Source organism: Schistocerca gregaria, chromosome 4 (genome assembly GCF_023897955.1).
Source record: "Schistocerca gregaria isolate iqSchGreg1 chromosome 4, iqSchGreg1.2, whole genome shotgun sequence".
Taxonomy (NCBI): domain Eukaryota; kingdom Metazoa; phylum Arthropoda; class Insecta; order Orthoptera; family Acrididae; genus Schistocerca; species Schistocerca gregaria.
This window is the reverse complement of record NC_064923.1, coordinates 227,350,400-227,377,515: the sequence shown is the minus strand read 5'-3', so window position 1 is coordinate 227,377,515 and position 27,116 is coordinate 227,350,400. Positions and strand designations below refer to the sequence as shown.

Sequence of the window (27,116 nt, the reverse complement as noted above, 5' to 3'; positions counted from 1 at the left end):
TCTAGCGGTTCTAGGCGCGCAGTCCGGAACCGCGCGACTGCTACGGTCGCAGGTTCGAATCCTGCCTCGGGCATGGATGCGAGTGATGTCCTTAGGTTAGTTAGGTTTAAGTAGTTCTAAGTTCTAGGGGACTGATGACCACAGAATTTAAGTCCCATAGTACTCAGAGCTATTTGAACCCTGTTTCTATACCACATCTAGTGTCTACTATGTTCCAGTATTTATTGCTTTTCCGCCTCTTTTGCACTGGTAGTGCTACTTCTTTCTCAGCATAAAAAAGTGCAAATACGTTCGTATGTCAAATACTACGCGGAAACTTTTACAGGTTCAAACTAAGTTGTAATAAGGCGGATTGTACCCCACTGTAGAGTCAGCCTTTTAGTATAAAGGAGCATGTTAACCTTATTTGTGCTCCGGAAAGAGCATTTTTTCTGCTGGTTGCCTTCTTTTCCCTGCCAAAACAGGGAAAGAAGTATGTGGGTCAGTAAAATTGTGATAGGTAAGTTAGATGAAATTGAAATAATGCAAAACTGTATAATTTTGCACCTCAGACCAGATCTAACAAAAACCAAAATTTTGCATGTGCTTTAGTCTTACAACAACATGGGGATCCAGAACCCTTCTGATGATAACAGAGACACTTTAAAGCGTATTTCTCCGTACTGCATCACTTAATAACCTACGTTTCCCCCTCACACGTGATTTTACGTGCATATTTTACTTGTACAAGCAGGATAAATTTTAATCTCTGTATCTCGAGAACGAATAAATACATTAAAAGAAACATTTTCAGGTTTTTTAGAGATCGGAGTATTAGCAATATACCGTAACAATTTCAGCCATTTGCTGAGCACAACCATCTTGTAATACGAGGCGTGGATTTGTTACCCAAAAACCGTGATTTGCCAGATCTCAGGAAGAGGCCGTTAACTACATGGTGACTCCATGAACCTTCTCAACGCGCACCGCAGACCACATCTAATACAAACATAACCAACCAATTTGCTTCATGTTGGTAAGCTGGAGGAAGTGTGTAATATTAAAAACTTTAACCGTGTACTGTAGGACTGTTGCAGTAATACGATCTTTCCGTTGTGTATACGAAGATTGCCTGGCTAAATGGCTACCCACAAAACTTGACGCTATGTTTATATCACCAGTAGAATCCGAAGTAGGAGCCCCGGAAGAATCCCAGGCTCGATGTTTCGGAAAGTAACAGAGCATGCTCTCACAAGCGTACAGGTATTCGAGGCGCTAGTACTTTGTTCACTAGCTAAATGTGGAACACCTAAGGCTGTCGGCAATGAAGTAGGCGCTTTACATAAAAGTTGTGGTCGTCACTGAGAAAACTAAGACACAACGAGACAATTCTACTGCTGTACCATATATCACAGGATTCCAAACGACTGCTACATAGGAGTTTCTTACTAAATTCTGTTCTGCATAAGTGTTACAATCTCCAGCTATACCCTTAGTTTCATGCTGCAGAGGAGTCGGACAATAATTGTATAAGACCTCCCAGTTTGATTCAAACTTCTAGAAGAACGATATGTATTAAAGGAGTGCATCATTACACTCAGATTTCATACTTTAACCCATTTATAAAACACATGTTATTCGTGCCATGAAATTTCCTGTCATATTTTTTCGTGATATTTACATCATGCATTCTTATTTGGTTCAAAATCTTTCAAATGGCTCTGAGCACTATCGGACTTAACAGCTATGGTCATCAGTCCCCTAGAACGTAGAACTACTTAAACCTAACTAACCTAAGGACAGCACACAACACCCAGTCATCATGAGGCAGAGAAAATCCCTGACCCCGCCGGGAATCGAACCCGGGATCCCGGGCGTGGGAGGCGAGAACACTACCGCACGACCACATTCTTATTTCTTCGTGTTTTGGCCACGCGTTGCTTTGTTTAATACGTAAGCCCTGCGGGATAGAATGCTAGTTACACTGAGCAGACTCTTCGATGTGGGACGCTGTAGATACTACAAAACTAGTGCCGTGCTCTCATGTGACCCTCCACCGGTGACGTAGGTCATGGCAGTGAAATATCTTCCTATAGCAGTCGATTGTAAGGAGTCAGCTCTGCAATACAGGTCGGGGTAGAGACGCGGCAACTACACAAATTCAGCTACCGTGATTGGATATGCCCATGAACATACAGAGAATAAAGTTGCCCGATTTCTTCGTTTATGAGCGTGGACAGTCTAACCTGTCTACAAGGAATGCATCACGACTTGCACCTTGTAGCACTACATAGAACTACGGTCGTAAAAAATTCTAATAAACGGGTGTAAGTTTGCAGGGGATCGTTTTGTTTTGCTAATTTTTGAATTGAGTACAACTGTGTGAGGTGAAATGACGCGTGTATCGTTGCAAAATTTCTCACCACGTTACAGCTTCTCGCACAGTTTTCAACTCGCCAACAGAAAAACACCGCAATGGATAACGCATTTTGCCAACATCAAAAAGTGAAATAAGTTTATACACAACAATGTTAAATATGAACTCTCTGAAAGAAAATTAACCTTAAGCACAATATTATGGAAGTTTAGTTGGAAGTTTCTTTACATTAATCCTAAGCACAATAATATGAAAGTTTAATTGGACGTTTATTTACAATATTGCTCCAACACATACGTTATGATGTTAGTCAGTATTACGAAAATCGTCCGATTCCGGTTCAAAGTTCAGTACTATTTAGGATGATGATCAAGTCTACGGTAGATGGTTAGTCAAATGACCAATTTCAGAATAAGATTACCCAAGGCCGCTCAAGTTTACAGTGGACGCAAGCTGGTAAACCAACAAAGTTTACACCTCTGAACGCTGTATTTACCTTAAGCTGCGACGTGTTGCTTTCTGCAAGGCCGCTCTATCCCACTGAAATTCCTACAAAACTGATCTGGCCTTTGCTGAACTTTCCAGCAGAAACTTTCGCTATGTTTCTCTTTAGGCGAGCAAACATGTACGCAGCCCTAGTCTTATTATGTGGCGATATACATGCGTATGGTTGGAGCAGTGTGCATATTATAGTGCCCTCTCAGTTCTCGCAAGAACAATTAACTAATTTGGCTGATTCGTTTCTCCACAGTTGGAGCTATATGTTGCCACAGCTAATTTTAACAGGCGTGCAGCCACTTTGAACGAAGTGTGCACACCAATTTCTTCTGAGCGTCGTACGAAGCGTTAAGCGCTCTGTTCTGCACTTTGATGCCAGTTCAGAGAAGAGTCCCGCAAAATTTCTCTCTTGTCCTACTTGTGGCAGAACTACCTCCCTCCACCTGGGCTCCATTTTCAAGTCACGGCTTTTTTCGACCAATAGGAGCATTCCTCTCATTTAGGAGAAGCACCCTCTACCAATCGCAACGTCCCTTCTAACAAACTGCGTCGAAACTTCAGTAGTTTTCTCCTTCCTAATCAGTTTACGCTAATCTGACATTTTGTGCGCGTTCCAGACTCCTAAAGTACATTGACCTTTCCGTGTGTCACACTCGTTGGACAGAAATGTCTCACTTGCTTTTGTTAGTATCCCATTGGAATTTCGAGAGGCAGTTTACTAAAGCTTCTTCTCTGCACTTGTACCGATGCCCACGCTACAGGCGGTCGTCCAGCTTGAATCACCTGATCCGGGGTCACTGTCCTCTTTCCTGCCACCACTTTAAGTGATCGCTCGCTGGCTTAACTCCTGCAGCACGGTTTCGCTACGCCGTTCGTGGGCTGGCTTTTCAAAACTAAAAGAGACTCGACTTGCGTTCCCTGTTCTACCTTGTGCTCAAAGACGTGTAATGTATAGGAATGGTGTGTTAATTACTGTCATCCCTTTTTACCTTAACTACTGATAGGCAAATGTTCTCATAACTGTCGATTTACATTAGGTGTCATCTTCACCTTCTCATTGCGATTTGTAGAGGTCTCATGTAAGGTGTGAAGCTGACCATTTATTCTGCCACCTTACACGGGGACTGGAGGCAAATGCTATGCCTTGTTTTACAAGCCGACAGGAAATGTCAATGAATGCAGGTCAAGAAGAACGTGTAATAGACATTCTGAGTCAGATACCTTGAAATAGACCATTGCACTTTGCGGCACAAAATGCTCCACCTTGTCAAAGCGTCAAACGAAACTGGGAAACAGCATACTGGAGACATTTAATGTGGTCCTACGAAACACGATTTTGCTTATTTTCAAATGACGAAAATGAAAATCTGTCAGTATTCGTACTTCAGAATTCTTGATGAACCGTGTTGCTCTTTCTTCTACATCCTCATGTTCAGTACGTTTTCGATACTCCAACAACAGCCGTCTTCACAGGCTGCGCGCATACTTTACTGAATTGACGTGGCCTCAGGCACCTTATAGCACCTCGACTGTTCCGCTGGATTGGCCGACTGCAATCTCCGGGAGAATTTCTGGAAGTATTTGGAACGCTGAGTGAAATGTCTCACACACCATCCCGATTTGATAGCTCGTCGGGATCAATGAGTACCTTCAGCTGGATATGGCATGCTACAAATGAATGTTGTCCGTGTTATAATGTAAAGTAAGGGTTTCGAAATGTAATGTATTACTTTTATAATGAATATAATCTTCCCACATTGACTTTGTTTCTTAATACACATTTTTGGCCCCTCAATGGTGAACTGATAGCGATGGATTTAGGATAATTAGGAGTAGTAGAAGGATAACAAAGTGAACCAAAGTTTGCTTCGCTGGCGGTAAATGTGACGATTTTGAATCATCGGGCTTGTCCATAACGGGAACACTTGTTGGAAAAGACCCAAATGTAATTCATAAGTAGATTAACCACTACCGGTACGAGGTGTCAACCAGCCTGGGTGATTTTAGTCTGTTTTAGAATCTAACCATATTTTGGGTTCGGCCGAAATATTCTTGTCATTAAGAAGAATACAACCTTCATAAAATGTATGTAGTTCAGGTATACAGTGTGCACGACTTTCCTACATATCTTACGGTAAATAATAATGTAGTGACAGGAAAGTGAATAAGGCTCGTGTATAAGAAGGGAGAACGAAACCCTACGGCAGACACGGGGCAATTTTTGGTGACACGCGGGCCTGATTCACTTACGTGCTTAACCTCGAGGGCCGTCTCTGCATTGCTTTCACAATATATATAAATGACCTAGTCGGTAGTGTCGGAAGTTCCATGCGGCTTTTCGCGGATGATGCTGTAGTATACACAGAAGTTGCAGCATTAGAAAATTGTAGCGAAATGCAGGAAGATCTCCAGCGTATAGGCATTTGGTGCAGGGAGTAGCAACTGACCCTTAACATAGACAAACGTAATGTTTTGAGAATACATAGAAAGAAGGATCCTTTATTGTATGATTATATGATAGCAGAACAAACACGGGTAGCAGTTACTTCTGTAAAGTATCTGGGAGTATGCGTAAGGAACTATTTGAAGTGGAATGATCATATAAAATTAATTGTTGGTAAGGCGGGTGCCAGGTTGAGATTCATTGGGAGAGTTGTAAGAAAATGTAGTCCATCAACAAAGGAGGTGGCTTACAAAACACTCGTTCGACCTATACTTGAGTATTGCTCATCAGTGTGGGATCCGCACCAGGTCGGGTTGACAGAGGAGATAGAGAAGATCCAAAGAAGAGCGGCACGTTTCGTCACAGGGTTATTTGGTAAGCTTGATAGCGTTACGGTGGTGTTTAGCAAAGACAAGTGGCAAACTCTTCAAGAGAGGCGATCTGCATCGCGGTGTAGCTTACTGTCCAGATTTCGAGAGTTTGCGTTTCTGGATGAGGTATCGAATATATTGCTTCCCCCTACTTATACCTCCCGAGAAGATCACGAATGTAAAATTAGAGAGATTCGAGCGCACACGGAGGCTTTCTGGCAGTGGCTCTTCCCGCTAACCATACGCGACGGGTTCAGGAAAGGGAGGTAATGACAGTGGCACGTAAAGTGCCCTCCGCCACAGGCCGTTGGGGGGCTTGCGGAGTATACATCTAGATGTAGACGTCGACGTAGACGCAACAGCAGCCCTCTTATCGCATGAAGTGGAAACTTCAACGCCCTTAACGTTAGTGTTCGTAGGGTAACGCACCGATTTGAATGGCACCGCTTTCCCCGACACGCTCCGTCAATACATTATGCCTCGAAATACCCGGGTTTGAGAGTTGATTTATTTTATGCCACCCCATGTTGGCATGTTTACATTTATTTAGTAATGGACATTACTTCGTTACCTTCCCCGTTCCACAACAGTTGTCTTCAGACTTCCGTTACAATTTCTGCAACGATTTCTTTCTCCCCCAGGAACTCAATCCGTCACAATACCCCAGTCACTATTCTTGATGAACTGTGGTATCGTGTTGAAGGTGCATGGGCAGCTGTACCTGTACACGCCATCCAAACTCTGTTTGACTCAATGCCTTCACTGCCTGTAATCCTAAGAATTGTGAAGAATCAAATAAATAAATCGGAATAGAAAATAGTACTTACCTTAAATTCGTTAACAACTTATTCTTCAGGTGTATGATCATTTCCAGATAAGTTCAGAATTTTTTGAACACAGCCCCATTTGTAAATAAACTGTGAATACCATTTATGTTGATTCACTGTTGATTATATTCCCGATCATGACTTCGTCCTCACGGGCACAAACTGATGCTTACATCGACAAGATAAATAAAACCGTAAATAATCTGAGTTCAAGGCACAAATGTCAGTCAGAGTACAGAAATCCACTACTTTGACATTCCACGTAGCGTCAACTTAAGACGTGACTCTCTTGAACTTAGGGAGATTTGAAAATTTCTTAGATTTATATTTAAAATTTTTACCATAATCAGGAAGTTACCAAAGTAATTGGTACTCATATACAGAGAATTCTGATGAAACTGTAGATTTTGTTATTTTAACTTACGATGGACTCATGCTGATATTTTTATGCAAAAATAATGAAATTAATGAAATTTTAATAATTTGGAAACAAGACTTTCCTGGAAGATTAAAACTGAGTGTCAGACTGAGACTAAAACTCGGGACCTTTGCCTTTCGCTCTCTAATGCTCTACAATTGAGCTACTCTAGCACGACTCACGATCCCTCCTCACAGCCTTACAGTACGTCATCTCCTACCTTTCAAACTTCACAGGAAGTTTCATATCAGAGCACATTCCGCTGCAGAGTGAAAATTCATTGTGAAATTTTGTTTCCAAATTGTAGAAAAACCATAACTGTTATGTTATTTTACACCAAGAAGCTGAAACATAAGATTCTGGGAAACGAGAGCTAATGACAGTTATATGAAAGTTTATAAATACCATAAATTAATAGGGGAAGTGTTGTGTGTTGGATCAAATCAGGCTTTTGCCTCCACCCAGTCCTGAAACAGGAGTTTAATATATTTTCTTATTCCATATATAAACGATGGCATTCACATTTTACCAGATACCCTTAGTGAGTCAATATTACGTGAGCATTTTGATGGCGGTGGTAGTGGTGGTAATGATGATGATGATGATGATGATGGATGATGGATGATGGATGATGATGATGATGATGATGGATGATGGATAATGGATGATGGATGATGGATGATGGATGATGGATGATGATGATGATGATGATGATGGATGATGGATGATGATGATGATGATGGATGGAGGATGATGATGATGATGATGGAGGATGATGATGATGGAGGATGATGATGATGATGCTGTCAGTGTTACCAGTTTTTCCTGTCTGATGTAATAACAGGAAATGGAAATGGCTCATTGAAGAATTTGCTAAGACAAACGAAGTAATTGAAAGCATACCACCTTTATAGAAACTACACATTAGTTCAGATATCATTACGGTTAAATGCGAATAGTACGAAGCCCATTTCAATTAAAAGTTGAAAAAACCCGAGGCAGGATTCGAACCTGCGACAGACTGTAGCGCCTAGAACCGCTCGGCCACACTAGCCGATACGAGTTGAATCCCGATATCTCCCTTCTTGGAATGCTGGTTAACCTTGAATTAGCCAATGGCGAAAACCTTTTGTATGTCAAATACTTTCTGTATCTCAGATTTCAGGCCACCCAGAATGTATCTAGAAACAGTGAATACGCCGATATCAGCAAGTAATTGCGGACAATGTAAAGAAATGTTTAACTTTCATAACTGCCAAATTACGGCGCCTATTTTCTCTAATGGAACTGTATATGAACGTTTTTATCGCTTACAGGATGCTTTTTCCGATGCCACGACTCACACCAGAGGGGTACCGTGTCCACCTGTCTCTGGGGGCAGTCACTGATCTGTCGAAATATAACCCGGACGCATACGTCAAGCTGTTCCTGATGATGCTGGAGGTGCGCCTGGCAGAAGACCTGACGCCGGGCGACGTCTACATCATCGACTGCGGCCAGTACACCATGGCCCACATTGCCTCGTTCGGACCGGCGCGAGTGCGCAAGATAGAGATGTGCGTCAGGGTGAGTCTCCTCGCTGCCAGTGTTGTTTTGTGTGTCGCGTCGTTTGAGGAGCGACGAGTTATTTAAATGAAAATTTATGATGTTTGTCATCAGGGCAGGTACTAACCATACTTAGGAATATTATAGCCTCTTTCATAAATGTAAATTTTCCAACGTAAATATGACAGGTTCGTGCAGTGTTAGTTACCACATGCGAGAAAAGTTCAGTTGACAGAAAATATAGTATTGGCTTGGGGTACTGGACATGAAAAACTGTAAAACCAGCGAATTAGCAAGCATTAGTGCCGCAATTTGTCTGTAACTCGATACACTTAAAGTTGAATAACTTTGCTCCAAATGTTTCCCTAGGTTACTCTTAGTCGTCCTAATTCACACATCAAAGAAGTTTTGCATCACCTCGGTTCTGAGAGTTCCAGAACCTTTGCGGAAAATTGGACCAGAGATCAACATAAACATCTTTCCCACTCTTTTAATTGCTCACCAAAACCACACATTGCATGTTGCACCACCATACAACGAAACCTTCAGAAGTGCTGGTCCAGACTGCTGTACACACTGGTACATCTAATACCCAGTAGCACGTCCGCTTGCATTGATGCATACCTGTATTCATCATGGCTTACTGTCCCACTCCTCAACAGCGATTCGGCGTAGATCCCTCAGAGCGGTTGGTAGGACACGTCTTCCATAAACAGCCCTTTTCAATCCATTCCAGGCATGTTCGGTAGGGTTCATTTCTGGAGAACATGCTGGCCACTGTACTCGAGCGATGCCGTTGTCCTGAAGGAAGTCCTTCACAAGATGTACACGATGGGGGCGCGAATTGTCCACGAAGACCAATGTCTCACCAATATGCTGCCGATATGGTTGCACTGTCGGTCAGAGGATGGCATTCACGTATCGTACAGCCGCTACGGTGCCTTCCATTACCACCAGCGGCGTACGTCGGCCCCACATAATGCCACCCCAAAACAGCAGGGAACCTCCATCTTGCTGCATTCGCTGGGCGAATTCAAAATTCTCGCCAGATCTGAACCCGATCGGACACACCTGGATGCGACCGCACGTGGCGTCAGAGCTCATCGCCACCCTCCCGAAATTATGTGACTCATGTGTGCAACTGTGGTGGCAACTTCTTCCAGCCAAAGGCCTCGTTGCTTCCATGCCACAACGAGTTGTCGCTGTTATCCGTGCCCAAGGCGGACATGCCGCTTATTAGGTAGGTGGTAATAATGTTCTGGCTGATCTGTGACTGGTATGTAAAGAGGGACCAGTTGTCTTGTTTTGGCGTTACTGTACTAACAAAACGTTTTCCTTTTGCACAAAGGTGCCTTTGAGCCCCATAATTTCGTATAGAATTTGGGAGATACTATTTTATGAAACATTCCATACGCACCTGCGAGATTCAGAAACATGACCTCCTGTTGGGCCAATGTTACTTCTGCAAGACAAGAAGTTCGTTTTCAGAAGGACGACGATTGCTTTTAATGGGATTATTGATAGATAGGTACGAGATAGATCGGTACGAGATTGTACTGAATGAACTAAATTACTACAAAATAAAAACTACCGAAACAGGTATATTCTACAATGCCGAAAGTTTTTACTTTTACTGGAAATTTTACTACTCTGTCTAGAGAACCCTTTTCGCTCTCCATCTTACAATTACCATATGTTTCACGAAAAACGTGTGGTACAAACATCTGTTCTACGATAAATAGTGCATAGTATCTCAAAGATACAGCTGCAAACAGCTGAAAACAGGACAGATTAACGGAAATACCTGCAAACGTCTGGTTGTACTGGCTTCAGTAAAAGTTAACGACTCCTCAAGTGCCTTGCAGCTGTGGTAGGCAGTAGACATATATCTGAGAAGACATTTCAAAAAGAAATTAATAATAATATAATAATACTAATAACAATAATAATAATAGAAGCTATGGAAAAAAAATAGATGCCTATAAATATCGAGGATACAGACAAAAAATAGAAACAAATAATACAAATATTAATGAAGAACTAAAAGAGAAATATAGACAAAGACTAACAAAAATATTGAAAGCAGAATTGACAGCAAGAAACAAGACAAAATCTATAAATACTTATGCTATACCAATATTGACGTACTCATTTGGAGTAGTGAAATGGAGTAACACAGACCTAAAAGCACCCAATACACTTACACGATCACAATGCCACAAATATAGAATACATCACATATATTTAGCAACATAAAGATTCACATTAAGCAGAAAGGAAGGAGGAAGGGGATTTATCGACATAAAAAGCTACATTATGGACAGGTAGACAATTTAAGGAAATTCTTTATAGAACGAGCAGAAACTAGCAAAATACACAAAGCAATCAATCATATAAATACATCGGCTTCACCATTGCAATTTAATAACCACTTCTACAACCCTTTAGATCACTTAACATCAACAGATACGAAGAAAGTAAATTGGAAAAAGAAAACACTACATGGCAAGCACCCATATCATCTAACACAGCCACACCTCGATCAAGACGCATTCAACACATGGCTAACAAAAGGCAATATATACAGTGAGATGGAAGGATTCATGATTGCAATACAGGATCAAACAATAAACACCAGATATTACAGTAAGCATATTATTAAAGATCCCAATACCACAACAGATAAATGCCGACTTTGCAAACAACAAGTAAAAACAGTAGATTACATCACAAGCGGATGTACAATACTAGCAAATACAGAATTCCCCTAGAAGACATGACAATGTAGCAAAAATAATACATCAACAACTTGCTACACAACATAAACTAATAAAACAACACGTTCCCACATACAAGTATGCACCACAAAATGTACTGGAGAATGAATACAAATTATACTGGAACAGAACCATTGTAATAGATCAAACAACACCACATTACAATCCTGACATCATACTCACCAGATGAAAAAGAAGAAATTAACACAGCTAATCGAAATATCCATACCCAATACAGCAAATATAACGGAGAAAACAGGAGAAAAAATTTAAAAATACATCCAACTGGCTGAGTAAGTCATCAGGATAAAGTTGACATTATACCAATTACACTATCAACTACAGGAGTCATACGACGCCAATTATACTATCAATTATAGGAGTCATAAGACGTAATATCCACCAGTATATCAATGCAATATAGCTACATCAAAACATATATATACAACTACAAAAATCTGTAATTATTGATACGTGTTCAGTTACCCGAAAGTTCCTAAATGCAATGTAACATATACCGTACAGTTAAAAGGAAGTCACGCTTGGTCAAGGTCCGCGTCACTTTCCATTTTTAACCAGACATAACGTCTGAGAAAGGAAAGAAAATAATAATAATAATAATAATAATAATAATAATAATAATATTTTGCAGTGAGAAGACGTGCTGAGGAGCCGACGTTACGAAGTATGTTGTAGCTGAAATCGAGCAATGGTCAAAATAACCTTCCGTTTCGCTTTGTACAGTTACATAAATTCTAGGCCGCAATGAAAATATGTTATTTTACTTCTCAAAGATACTTCGAATTAAACGGTTTGTAAACAGCTGTTTGTAGGAGAAGAGCTGAGAATAGCTTCAACCATTGCAGTAAGGAAGATAAAAGTCGGAGAATGAGAGCTGCTGTGCCCGCATATTTGGTCTTCTCGTGCCTCTTACAATCATCATCTGTAATATGTATCTTAACTCTAATTATTAACACAAATGTAGAGAGGAAATATTATATATTGATTTGTCTTTTTATGTTTTTCTAGACGGCGTACTGCTCTCGAATAAAGGCACTCCACTTCGTCAACATGTCACAAGTTGCTGACTTGCTGTACAAGATTATTGTCAACACTTTTTCGTCAAAGCTTGCTAAAAGGGTAAGAACATTAAGCCTTTCCTATTTATTCGTTATTTTAGCTGGGTCAGTGTTGATGTAGTTTTGAGGAGTCAGAAATTCTTTTTATTTGTACCATTTATTTTAGATTGGTGTGTATCATCCGTAGTTTAAAAGGAGTAGTTGTCAAAATGATTATAATGGCACAAGGCTCTAATTAGATTATAACCTTGGCGTATTACCCGTGAGTTCATCATAATTCATCATCAGCAACCATTCTCCCTGTGGTGAATAGAACTCACTCTAAATGCATTGCGCTTCAGTGTAGGTTTAGAAAAATGGTAATCTTGGTTGTGGGTCCCTTAATTGATATTCCGACACCAAGGCTCCCTATAAATTACATAAACCTGCACATAATAGAGGTCACACTTTCGTAGGCAGTCTAATGAAATAAGAATATCTAATGAGAATAAAATACTATCTTTGCATTTACTTTTTGTTGGTGCGTTCACTTTTATCATCCAAGGCGCCTAAACAATTTCTCTAAAATACATTTTAAGAGTCTTTCATTCGTAGTCAAAGCCAAAGCTACTGTATCTAGCTTTGATCTAAAATATTGTAAATACTGACACTGTAATAAAATAAACTCTTTGCTATGCAAGCTTTACTAAACGAAATTCTTTAAACTGAATTGTGGCTGCCGCTGTGAAAAAGACATGAATTATTTTGTAATACTCGAAATTGCCACGTAACGTTGGATGACTGTTGCGTACCAGTGAGGTTCTGTTTGCTGGCAGCACGGCAGCTATAAATTGCCACAAATGGTATAAATGTTCAAAACGTTGACATGAGGGATCGGAGGGCTACTTTCAGTAGTAACAAGGCTAACATTTCATACACATATTAACAACTACTCAGTGTCGGATTTACATATAAGCCCACTAGACACGGGCGTAGGGGGGCGACACCTTAACGGGGGCGGCATTTTTGCTCTGTAATAATTTTAAACTTCTACTTTTAAAATAGCTGCGCTTACAAAAGACAAAATTTTTTATATTGTTAAACAACTTGATAGTTTAAATAAGCCATGAGAACGCAATTCGACAATACAAGCTTGGAAATATATATAGTTTACTGGATTTAACATTGGGTTTCTCTCTAGTATCATCTTCATGATTGTTCAAAATATTTTGAAGTAAGCTGTTAAGACGGCAATCTACAATACAATGTTTGAAACGTTACTATTCCGAGAATGTTGTCGGCTTCTTCTTAACCCTACCATATTTTTCCCCGTGAAAATACCGGGACACCTGAAAAGCTGCGGTAAATTAATTAGCAGTTTCTTAAATGCTGTAACATGTGTGAACCTCAGTATGTAAAACGCGAATCTACTTAAATTTCTTGTAGAAATTACTGGGCAGCATCACCTCAACTCTCCATTGCTGTAATAATGTGAAAATCATGTGGTCTTTAATATCTGAGTTTTGATTTAATGACACCCCTTTAACAAAACATGTTGATACTGGGAATGTTTTAACATTTTTAAAAACATGTTTTTACGAAAAGAACATAAGCAGAGTATCTAATAATGTGTGAAATACACTTCACAACCACTTAAAAATTTGATTTATTTATTTCTTAGCTACTTTTTCTGGCGAAAAGAGAAGAAGAAACCAACTTTCTTTTGTCTCACTTATTGTGCTGCAGCCTGCACGATATCAAACTTCGCACTCTGTGCAATCGATAGTACGTGGCATTGCAAATTTTATATTAAATTTCTTAACTAAGTTTCTTTTCTTCAGAGGAAAGATTATTTTTATTTAATGTTGAAACAAACGGTACATTTGTATATAGACATAAGAGCAGTGTTCGCACAAATGACAACACACCATATCAACTGCCAACAAGACTACTTAAACTTTGTAGTCTGTCTTCCCTGGCCACAGAAACCGCTAAAGTAGTGTAAGAATAAGTGGGACAAAAGTCGACCCAGCACACCTCACTGCAAGAAATTATAAAAATTACTTTTTAATTTAGAAAGACAATGTCAAGGATATTCAGAACAAATTAGCGTCCCGGTTAATATTCCGGCGACCAGTGAAACAGAAGCCAAGTGTGCTTCTACTGTTCACTGACAACAAAGAAACAGGTGACAATGAAATCCAATTATTCTGCATTGTTGTTCTTTCATAGCACAGTTATACCGAGTAATCTCAGTTGGTCACTTCATCATTCCGTGTTTAAAGGCAGAATAATTGTCCTCGTGTGCCTTGTTTAAAGCAAGAAGCTTTGTGCTGATGTGCGGTGTAGTACGATTGGAACTGGATACAGTCTTACTTTCTTTCCTTTTCCAGGTTTCTTTTTGGCTTTTCTTCAAAAATCTGTGATGAAATAATAGAGCTTCTTTCTGAGCGAATGAAAACAATTATCATAAGTGAAATAAAACAGGCCAAATATTTCTCTATAATAGTAGATTCTACTGCGGACATTTCACATATTGATCAATTATCTTTCATATTAGGATACCTGAACCAGTATGGTGAAGCTGAGGCCGTACTAAAAGTCCTCTCTACAAATTCATTGATACTACTAACTGTAGAGGCCAGTCATATGACAACACAAGCAATAATATCAGGAACCTACACTGGTTTGCAGGCACGCATTATAGAACGAAATCCGAAATCGCATCGTGTGCCTTGTGCAGCGCAGTCTTTGAATTTAGCCGGTAACAGTGCTGCAAGTTGTTGTCGGGAAGCATCTTAATTTTTCAGTAGAGTGCAAAAGCTTTATAATTTTTTCTCTGCTTCTACTCAGCGCTGGGATAAATTTCTTTCTTTCATGAAACCAGGAAGCAAAACACTAAAAAGTTTATTAAAAACACGATAGTCAGCAAGAGAGGAAGCTTGTATAAGTCTATACGAAAACTGGGATGGCGTTATCAGTGCCCTCAAACGTATTGCCATAATACGTTTGAAAATCCACTTGTGCGAAATGAGGCTTCAGCTTTATTGAATCAACTCAGCAGACTAGAAACAGTAACCATGATGACAGTTTGGAAGGACATACTCCAGAGAACTAATAGTGTAAATCTGAAATTCCAATGTGTAGATATTGATACTGAAATAGTGCATGAATTATATGAATCACCTGTAGGATTTATTACATCTATTCGTGGCATGTTCGACTATTATGAAAAGAAATCCATGGAGATTGTGACTGATATAGACTATGAATGCACCTATGAAAGATCACGAAAACGCATACTTTATGATGACGAAGAAGCGGACTCTGAAGAAGTTTTCTCACTGGAAGAGAAGAACTTAGAGTCGAAACATTTCTCCCACTACTAGACAACTTGTAAGCCGAATTAGTCTGGAGGAAAGAAATATATAGATCACTGTTGGACTCCTTCACAGTTTCAAGTAACTTTAAGAACAGTTCACCTGACGATATTGCTGAGCGTGAAACGAAACTCCAAGCATAAAATGACACAGATTTAGAGCCTTCCTTCCCTAGTGAATGTTTGCATTTCGCGGAACATTTGAAATTTTCTGAGGTTAGTGATATACCAATCGAAATGAGTAAATTTTTACGAAAAGAGAGCTTACAGTCCGTGTTTCTGAATGTTGACATTGCTCTTAGAATATTTCTAAGAGCAGAACGCTCGTTTTCGGCTCTTCAGAGACTGAAATCGCATCAACGTTGTACGTTGCATGTGGAAAGACTGTCCATTCTTCACATCGAAGCCGACTTCCTAAGTGCTAACCGTCGGAACTATGAAGATACGATCAACGAGTCTTCTGCCGTCAAAGCCAGATGCAAACTTTACTGAAGGCTGAGTTTGTTTACTTTTTCATATCAGTTTCAAAAATTTAAGATTATAATCTGATTTTTATTGTGACTTACCGGACCTTCATTGGATTTACAAACTACGTACTCCCTGTTTATTTTGTAACTGCCCATGGCAGAACGCGGAACTAATACTCTTTTTATGTACAGACGTGGCCGTAGGCTCCCGACAATACTAAACAATACGCGAATGATCCAGGCCGCTCGGCGCTGTACAGTCAAGTCATAGTGATACCATAGTATATTACAACTGATGCGTATTCTTGGTGTCTGCTGAAATGTATAGTTATCGCGGAAATATACGTTATCGGAGAGTAAACTCAGATGAAATGTGTTAATAAATAACGTAGTTCAGTTCTGTCGATAAATACGTAAAAGCTTTGCTAATATCGGTAGAAAGAGCAGTGGTGAGAGCAGCAGCTGCAGTACAATATTGTTCAGCCCTTATATGGATTAAAGGCATTGTGTACACTTTATTATGCAGCGTCTAGCTACACAGGCCCTAATGCTTTACACGTTACCTGTTAGATTATAAGACAAATGTAATGTTTCGCCACCAGTCTGTAAAATTACGTAATAGCAAACCCAGTTCTGTGTTTGTTCATCTGTATTTAGTTACAGTTCGTGCACCGAAATCTCTTTCACTTTTTACGTTTTCCTATAGATTCACATATTAATACCGAACGTTTTTATTTTATCTGCTGCAGACTGAAGTTATTAGATCGTAAAACAAGAGTTTAATTTTAATTTTGAAAGCATCTCTATAAAAGTACGTAATAATTTCTGATGTATGACACGTTCGCTTCAATTTTTAGATCGTAAGATAATTTTTTTTTCATTTGCAACAGTTCGTGTAAAATAGCATATCAAAAGATATGTATAAAAAAATCCGCTGTCTCCTATAAGCTCTGCTGAATTTTTAGGCCACAAAAGACAAGTTATTTTCCATGTGTTCGTTTCTGTTGTCTTTCGACAGAAGAATGTGTTGACAGAAGTTCCATTGCCTTATCTGGCCCATCATTTATTGATCTATAAATACTGAGTATACTCCAAACATTGTTATCTCACAAGTACAACGTCCTTCCAATAAGCAAAATTTCATTTCTTACTTCCAGTATGTAACCAGAAATAACACTATCAAAGCAACACGCATTTTTCTTCAAAAGCCTATTAGGTGTTAGAATATCATGAACTGTTCAGAACATATCAACAGTTATTAAGAAACCAGAGAAAGGGAATCGCTTGGAGCAGAATAGTGTCAAAAATTAAAAGAACACTATAGGAGGGCTGTCCAGAAAGTAAGTTACGATCGGTCGCGAAATGGAAACGACTACGAAAATCCGATAAAGCTTTGCAAAGATGTGTTGGGCAGTGTCTCTAGTGTGACTCTAGGTAGAATTACGTTGCTCTTTTCATTCCTGAGCTCTTAGTGAGCGCGTAAAGATGTTATAGAAAATAGTGTCTCCCGCCAAGTACGAGGGCTTGGTGAGAATTTTCCCCTGAAGCTGTGCAACCAACATTACATAACTGTCGCGGTTTCTTCTTCAAGACAATCCTCAGCCTCATTTTGCAGTGGCAATGAAGATGTTCCTGCATGTTTTCAATTGGAAATGTTCCTGCATCGTTTCAATTGGAAATGTTTGCTTACCCACAATACAGCCAGTAATTGTCTCCCTCTGAGTTTAATCTCTGTTCAAACGAACCGCTGGCTATGAAGACAACATTTTGGCACAGACAACGAGCTTTAGGCCAGCGTAGAGAATTGGCGAAAAGCCCAGGCGGCTGACTTCTGTGATGAGGGTATTGGAAAGTTGGTACAACGCTACGACGAATGTCTGAGTCAGAATGGCGACTACGTAGAGAAGTAGCTGAAAGGTGCAGCTAACTGTTACAAATGAAATTCTTCTGATTTTCACTGTGATTTTCATTTCGCGATCAATCATAACTTACTTTCTGGACAGCCCTCGTAGTATTAAGAGAGCTATCGCGAAGAATACGGTCTTAACTGGATTCAAACAGGTAGCAAAACGTGTAGGATGGTACCTACCTTGTGTGAAAGGAGGCGCGCAATTGTTGTTTCCCTTGTTAGCCATGTATATTTCGTACTAAGTAAAATTTTAATGAAAATGCCCTTTGATTCGCTGAGACAGATGTCCGGATGACTTGCTTTGCAGGTGCACGTGCACTCCAAGACGGCCAACGCACTGCTGGACCACCTGCCGGCGGAGTGCCTGCCAGACGAACTGGGCGGCAACGCCGGGCCTGCCAGGGAGATGTGGGGTGAGTTCAAGGGCAAGGCGAACGAGTCTACGCGAGGCCTACGCTTTAAAAGTACCAGCAGGGCATCATTCTCAGCTGAAACACCGAACTAAAAGTTTCTCATATTCAAAGAAAAGAGATGCGCGTTTGTGGGTCCATCGTGTCGATGTATTTTAATAGTGTGGTGTGCAAATGGAAGGTGTGGGAGAAAGTGTGTGCGAAATTAACGAATACAAGACGGAGATGGAAAATATTTGATTTTCCTAAAGTGGAACTGGTAATTGTGTAGCACCTTCATATGCATTTGTAAGATTCTCACAGGTGTCCTTTTTTATTTCTTTTATTTTATACATTACAAACTTCTGTCATAAACACTCTTGTAAATTTAAGTTTCGCTAACGATGTCACCTATCACCTATTCTTTACACATAAGTGTCTAATTTACGAAACTACTGTTGGGAATAGCAAGTCTGGTCTAGTGAACAATTAAGATCTTATTACCTAAGATCATTTTGTGGTTGAATCTCTTTTATTGTCGGCGTTTGCTTCCTAATACGTAGTAAGAAAATGTGGTTTTAGCCTTGAACAAACATAGATTTCCTTGTTTCACTGCGCACGTATGTTTCAGAGAAGTTTCCCCATCTTCAGTGCCTCTTATATGTTGAACACTATACAATGAATTTATGTATTGATATTTTGAGATTTTTCTTATTTACATTACTATAATTACCGATAGGAATGTTAACATGAAGAACAATTATATACGTTTTTCCTAAGTATTAATGTTCTCGTACTTACAGAACAACTACAATTTTTGCCTTCTAGTATCCAGACATAGCGTTTTCGTGCCTCTACAAAACACAAGTACACACCTTCACATACTTAATATGCTCCCCCTCCCCAAGCAACATTTTAAAAAGCCTAATCACAGTCAGCATACATTTCGACACAGTAGTACCGTGAACGAATAAATGCTAATCACATAGTAAAATAGCAAATCTTTATTTACAAAACAATATGTTATAACGACAGCAGTGCTATAGGAAAAGAAAGAGGTAATATCATACTAAGCCAAAAAAATATTGTGAGAAGTTACGCAACAAAACAATTGTTCCAGATGACATACTGGAAGACCATAATTCTACCTGTGTTGCAAAGACCATACAGACTTGTGAACGCTTCTATGGAATAATAAGATATTTCATTATTCTCCTTGTTAATATTTCTGTCGATACAGTAATGCAAACACCGTAATCTCAAAAAACTGGTAAGATCATAACGCATAAATTCTTCGTATATTGTTCAATAGTGATAAATAAAACACCCTGAAGATGCAGAAACTTCTGCTCAAGCGGGCACTAAAGCAAGGAAAACTGATAGTACCATATTTCCTTATTCGTTATTAACTATCTATGTGCTATAATTTTGTTGCATTCATATTTCTTCTGTAACTACTTCATAAAATTTTGATTTCTCATCATTAGCACCGAATTTCTTTTGGTCAGTGCTAGATTGTCGGCATACTTAGCCTATGCATACTATATCTGTTTACTCTCTAGGTCGAAAGAGGAGTTGGAGCACTAAAGGAGGCTGCCACCAAATTTGGGCTAAACATAAACGAAGCCAAGACAGAGAACCTCGTTATGACGCGTTGTCATTGTCAGACTGCTGATAATCTACAATCACTGCAGGTTGGGAACCAGTCCTACAAGGGAGTGCGAGAATTCAAATATCTAGGGGTACTTTTCACTGAGAAAGCGTCATGTGAATCAGAGATCAATGCCAGAATACAAGCAGGAAACCGATCTTACCAAAGCCTAGCACTATTTCTTCGGTCCAGATATGTCTCCAGACAGTGCAAGATTCGACTGTACAAAGCCCTGATCCAGCCTGTTGTTTATATGGCTGTGAGACATGGAGTACCCGGAAACGGGACTTCCATAAGCTCCTTGTTTTTGAGAGAAAAGTGCTTTAGAAGATCTTCGGTCCGGTTCTGGATGCAGATACAGGGCAATGGAGGATCAGATACAACCAAGAGCTTGAGAAACTATGCCAGCAGCCCAATATAGCAGGAACTGTCAAAGCCAAACGAATGCAATGGGCCGGCCATGTGGGCCAGATGCAGGATCACAGATGGCCTCGGAAGCTCCTTGATTTCACACCTACAGGAATGAGACCGCCAGGAAGACCCAAGAAGCGTTGGAGGGATGGACTCCATGAAGATTTAAACCAAGTGTCAATAGATGTGAACGGATGGCGGATAGCGCGGCAATGGACAGAATACAGTGGAGGAGGAAACTTGTAGATGCGTGCAGTCCACTGGGCCTGTTCACATAGTAGTAGTAGTAGTAGTAGTAGTAGTAGTAGTGGTAGTAAGATTGTCGATCGATAAATGATACCGACAACGTGATTCAAGCATTACGTGGTCTCTGGAGACGACAACACCACCGTTGATACACCTATGGAAACACTGTTTTCGACGACAATTTCAATACATTCCAGAGGCCCTTCGAGCTACTGTGCCGTCCTGCGATAATGCATAGAGACAATGGGATATCAGTCTTTCGTGTTACTTAGACGTTTTGTGCTAACTATAAAAGAATGTTACCATCTCCTTTGCTGTCACATTTTGCGTAGCAGCTTTGTGAATTCAGAATGCATGTTCATAGCTCGGAACATCTCCGGTGTCAGATGGCGTACTTTCTAAGTGTAGTCTTGTGTTTTATGTATATAATCTCATCATACCCATGTTTGTGACTGTTAACGCCACACATTTAGAAAACGTCCTTCATTGATCACCAGACAGTAAAAATATGTTCATTGGTATCACTTCTTCTACTGGAACGTTTTACTTGTTCGAATCTACTATCGTACACATCTTTTTCCTCGTTTTCAGTTTTAAACGTTTCATTTTTATCAATTTGCGTGAATAATGTCGCTACTCTTTCCATGATACGGTAGCATTGGTATAAATGCTCCCACGGACTGAATTCAATTAGACTGAAATGATACACAAATAATTAATGTCATGCTATTTCCACCTTACTACATGTGTAGTCAGCGCGGGAGATTCCTTACTTACGGCGCCTGGGCTCGATTCCCTACTGCATCGTAGATGTTCTGCGCTTAGTGACTGGGTGTTGTGTATGCTTTTCTTACTTTCGTATCGTCATAACTAACAAGAAAATCATCTGCATGGGCTCATATCAAAAGTCTAAGCCTATGTAACTTCGTACCATGGTATAGCTTGACCCTAATGAATGATCTGAATTGTCACAACACAATGCCAACGATATTTCCTTTGTTGAGACGGCTGTATGGGCATGTTATAAAACACAATGTTTTAAAAAAAAAAACAAATAGCCACAGGTGTAGGTGAGCACTTCCGTAAGTAATAGGGAAGCTGCGTGTGTACCACGGGATGAATTGTTTGAGGTAATGTTGAGTATTCAAGTTTGCCTTAAGAAATACCAGAAGCGTACGACTCTCATACTCGCTCTTCCCGACCCTCCCTTCCCAACGATGCCTTTGTGCAATACCTCGATGCCCTACTCTTACATAGTTACTGCGCTCCTAGTCGCTGCTGCTTTACTCTCAGGTGTTCATTACTGACACCAAGAAACACTTTGCTGTTAGAGAGAAACCCAGTCAGTGCGATCTGCACAGTGATAAAATGTGCGAGGAAACACTCGATACGAACAACCTATCTCATAGACCAGATCCCAGCTAGTTGTTTTTCATGATCGTGAAACTGAGTGTAAAATTTATCCCGGTTACTTTTCCTACGCTATTCCCGTGCGATCATCATCAGCGGCTGCTCGCCTGATGCGATGGTCCACCTAAGATGGGGAGCACGTGCTCCACTTCGGACGACTGGTTTCAATACGAAATTGCAGTTACGGTATTGTTGCGAGGTACAGTGTCCGAAGGGACAGCGACAGCAGCGACTACAGCTGTCTTTTGTGAAATACATAAAATTATTCGCAGTTGTGAACTTGGACGTCCCGCGGCCGGGTTCCCGGGTTCGATTCCTTGCGGAGTCAGGGATTTTCTCTGCCTCGTGATGACTGGGTGTTGTGTGAAGTCCTTAGGTTAGTTAGGTTTACGTAGTTCTAAGTTCTAGAGGACTGATGACCATAGATGTTAAGTCCCATAGTGCTCAGAGCCATTTGAACTTGGACGTCGACCACTTGTATAATGGAATACTAACGAAAGGGCAGTCGCCCTACCCTAGCGAGACTCACGGCCATATCCAGACTTCCATAAGTCGTCAGCCACGTGTCTACAACCTTTACCCGTACTCCCATTGTGTGTATTCCCATGCAGGGAAAACACTTCAATTGAATATAGCTTGCCCAGTTGGGGCGGATAAATATGCAATTGTCAATACATGTCATGTGTTTCATGACAGCTGTTACCACACCCATGGTGTTGATTCGCAGTCACAACGTCCTCGGTCCCGATTTCGACCCACGACACTACTTCAATTTTGAATAAAAATCAATTGCAATGATGGCTGAAAACTTGCGGCATAACTCCCCTTATTCTCCCAACGGCCTTGTCAAAGAGGGCGGAGGAGCGGACAGAAATTCAGGGCACTCTCTTGCCCTTGGTGTCGGAAAATGCCCCTAAAGACTGAAGAGTCAACAATGATCAACGGCATGAAGATGCAGAAGGCAATGGAAACTGAAGCATTAAAAACACATGATATGTGTTACTCGCTTCTGCGGTACATACACTAAAATTGGAACGATACAGGGAAGATTATCATGTCCCTGCGCAAGGTTGAGATTGAAAATAGCGAAGCGTAAATGTTATTGGTTTATTACGTCACTGTACCGTCGCGAGCGCCTGGGCAGATTTTCCTCAGCCTTGTTCGTGTGTGTCGGATCATTGTTTGCTCCTTAGTGTTAGTTGCTGTGTTGGTGTGTCCGTTGGCAGCGGCGTAGTCCACCTTTAGTGTCCACAATGGGCTTAAAGTGTGGTACAAGGAAAGGTGCAGTCAACTTTAGTTTCGACAAATCCACGGGTTCCGTGCAGCGCCGATCTTTGTAAATTAAGGATTGGATCACTGATACAATTCATGCAAAATCTAATTAAGATCACACCCCCTACTTTGATTCTGATAACTATATCTTTTATGTAAAGTTTAATGATCCGCTACAAGTTAATAGATTGTTTTTTTGTGACGGTTGTCATTTTCGCATTAAGCATGGTGATGGTTCCATTAGCGTAGTGCCTGTTGCTAACGCGAAACTGTGTTACGTATATATAGTTTTTTAAGACAGAGCGGTCACTCTGCCGCCGGAAGTTGACGAAAATTTACTTGAGGAGGTGTTGCTCCGTTATGGTGCCGTGAGAGCTGTACGAAGTGAACGCTGGTCCACTCAACATCGGTAGCAACATTACAGCTGAATCCGTTTAGTGGAGATGATAGTAAAACGTAACATTCTTTCCCGTCTACGGGTATGCGGTTACGGCATTCCTGTAACGTACGGTGGGCAATTGGGGACATGCTTTCTCTGCAATGAAAGTGGCCACCTTAGATCTGATTATATGCGGTGGGTATTTGTACTGAAGTCCTCCTTTGAACAGCGTCGGAAACAGACGTTAGCTGATGTCATTTTTACTACCCACGAAGTTAGTGCCAGGTGTTCCTCTGGCGCAGTGGTACACCAGAACAGCTTACTGGTCCCGAGTTACTGCTTTCACCCTTGCAGCACTGTTCTGAAATTGTTGTTGCCAAGCCTGCAGTGTCTGCAGTGCTACATAAGAGTTGTAGTACGCAGGATGGTGAAGAGTCTGATGAGTCTGCTCCATATCCATATCTTCCTGAAGTAACTTTGTTGCTTGATGTATCTTGCAGTGCTGAGTTCTGCATTCCTCATGGGGTCGATAGCTCGAAAACAAGAGTTTGTCATAGTACTGGTCCCGCGGTTGAGGTAATTCCTCTGAAACTACCCAGTGGTGGAGCCTTCCAATTTTCCAGTGATTCAGCAGCAGCAAATAGAGACTCCTCTAAAATTACCTGTTCCGTTGATGTCACTCGTTGACCTGTCGTCGAAAAGCCCAACTGTTCTTACTCCAGTAGAGTGGACCGAGATGTTGTGATGGGATTGCAAGGAGTGGATCCCTGCGAGTCCTTGATTGTCACCTTCTTTGATTAATGTTCAAGAACGCCCTACGTCCTCGACTGCCAACGCTGTATTGACTCGTAGTCGCCGTAAGCAAAGCATCTAATGTGAGCGCACGTTAGCTCGTAAAAAGAAAAAAAAAGACACAAGTATATCAGAGGCAGGGTGCAAGCTCTCATCTAACCGCCTCACCCCAGATCCGCCCCCCCCCCCCCCCCCACACCCACACCCAGTGGATCTTGACACAGACTGATTTACGGCTCGAATTTCGTGTCTTGTTCAAGTATGTAGGCATACACGTTTCCTTCTTTGAATGTTAATAGGCTGGAATCGGACCTGCATCTCGCTTCGTTGGGTCGGTTTACCAATGATTCACGTGAGGATGTCGTATTCCTAAAAGAAGTCCAATCTACTCGCTTTTCTCATCCTGGATTTAGCACTGTGATTTTTGTTGCTCCCAAATGTTCCACTAGGACTGGCTTGTTTTTTACAGAGTGCATTCGCATTTAAGGGATAGAAGTTCTTGATGAAAGAGGAATAGGATGTACTTTCGTTCATCTGACCTTAATTCTTACCCACCGACCGGTACGGGACACACTTTGTACCGTTCCCGATTTTATACGGAAGAAGTGGTTCATTCGTTACGGTAAAGTTCGCAGAATATTGTCATAGGAATGATTTTAACTACGTGTTGCGTTCTGAAGGTAGGTCTCCCAATTTCAATTTTCGTCGAGAATTTCGAGATTTAGATGTTGCTTGAAACTGTAAGATGTTTGAGTCTGTAGATTTCCCACTTTAGTCACACTTACCTATTTTACTGGTACTTCTAGCATTAGGCTTGACAGATTGCTTTTATCTGATAGGATGCGTAACAGAGTTTTGGCTGTCGATGTCATTCCCGCCAGCGTCATGAACCCCAGTGCCCAGTGCAGTGACTGTTACCTTAAATCACTCACGACAGTCAGTGAAATTGTTTAGATCGCCTTGGATGCTGAGTGTAGCACACTTGGAGGATCCCTCTCTCGATGGGGTAATCCGGGATGGGCGAGACTGCAGTCTCCCCTCAGCTGCAAGATAAGCCTCTATTTTGGAACGGTGGGTTCAACTGTCAAATTCGAGACTCAGATAAACATTGATACGATCATGCACTGATAGAGCGCGGGACACTCGGAGGCCACAACAATTTTAATTCTCTCCCTCTCCCTCTCTCTAACGTGACTTATATGAAAGTGCTCATCTGGCTCCGCTACGCATTTGCAGACGTCAGGCGTGTAAGGATTGTTACGATAGAAGCAGCGTCAAATGTAAGGGTTAAGGATGCGATCCAAATCACTTCCAGTAGTAGCAGATGAACTGAATTGTTTGTATCAAGTGATCCGACATCAGACTCACCATCAACGTGTATACATCACGTCTCTTAAGACAGAGAATGGAAATGCTGTGACGGCACAGGACGAAATAATGAATGTTCTAAGTTGGGTTGCATGAGATTCCCGCTACTGTCGATACGTCATCCAGGTTATTTGTTCAGACACTGGATAGCAGAATTAGATCTGCTCATAATGCTCCGTTTTTAGAAGCATTTCAGTGTGTCTATGATCTTATTATCAGATCGCCTTCTCGTAAGTCGCCGGATTGAACGGTCTGCCCAAGGCGTTTTGAGTTTCTGGCCTTACTTTTACGTTGCTTTTGAACGAAGTGTTGAGGGGAGAATTGTACCATATTCGTTTAAAGTTATGCAAAATTGTATTGATTACTAAAGGTTCGAGTCAAGCAGCAACTGATACACTTTATTCCGTTATCTTACTAAATTTGGCTGGGGAAAATTGTTGCTGATCAGAGCTGTGTTCCCGGCCATACTATTTAGACCGCGGTAGCTGAAAGCCGTGACATCATATCGGTAGCCGATGTTACGTCTGTTTCTTGTACTATGGCATTTTTGGATTTTGATAAGGCGTGTTATCGGGACAGCTACCGCTTCCTGTTGCAAGTGTGGAAGCCGTTGGTACACAACTGAGGCGCGTACAGTGTTGTATAATTTGTATATGGATTCCCAAGTTTCGGTGGCTTTCAGTAGCCAGCTGACACTACAGATTACCATTCGTAGGGGTTTTCCTCAGTAAATCCGTTTTCAAAGTCATTATTTGTTCTATCACTTGATATACACCTTCGAAGAGTCCTCGCCCAGTTACTAGGATAGACACTCTAGGGCGAGACGATATCGACATGCCGGTGTTCCACCTTTCTCTACGTGAAAAATCTTTTCTCTTGTATATGGTGCCCGCATCGACGAGGGCAAATGCCGAGTGACTAAATTACGGGGTTTTGATAATGCTGACATTTCGTGGGAGGCAGTGGTGGATAGACATAAATCTTTTGGAAGTCGTAATTGACCGCTCTGCACTCAAAATCGCTACAGTTAACTGGAAGCCACTTACGAAGAAGACATAGGGAGCAATCGTACTACATAAACGACATTTCCTGAACCTTCTTCAGAAAGTTCATCTCTCGGATCTTTCCTCACCCTGCGATGATGGCTATG

The 27,116-nt window shown here is 41.0% G+C and overlaps 1 protein-coding gene and 1 non-coding gene across 3 annotated transcripts in view; both read left to right on the top strand.

The window, feature by feature from the left end:
- The window catches only part of LOC126267152 (alpha-tocopherol transfer protein-like), a 112,220-nt gene that overhangs the window by 74,935 nt on the left and 10,169 nt on the right, over nucleotides 1–27,116 (top strand). For both annotated transcript variants that reach the window (XM_049972090.1, XM_049972089.1), the window contains exons 4-6: nucleotides 8,230–8,479; nucleotides 12,265–12,375; nucleotides 18,356–18,461. In XM_049972090.1, the coding sequence (XP_049828047.1) occupies nucleotides 8,230–8,479; nucleotides 12,265–12,375; nucleotides 18,356–18,461 (467 nt within the window). The remainder of the gene's footprint in view (nucleotides 1–8,229; nucleotides 8,480–12,264; nucleotides 12,376–18,355; nucleotides 18,462–27,116) is intronic.
- Nucleotides 23,155–23,260, top strand: LOC126268508 (U6 spliceosomal RNA). The gene has a single exon (XR_007549131.1). It is a non-coding gene; the product is annotated as a U6 spliceosomal RNA (small nuclear RNA).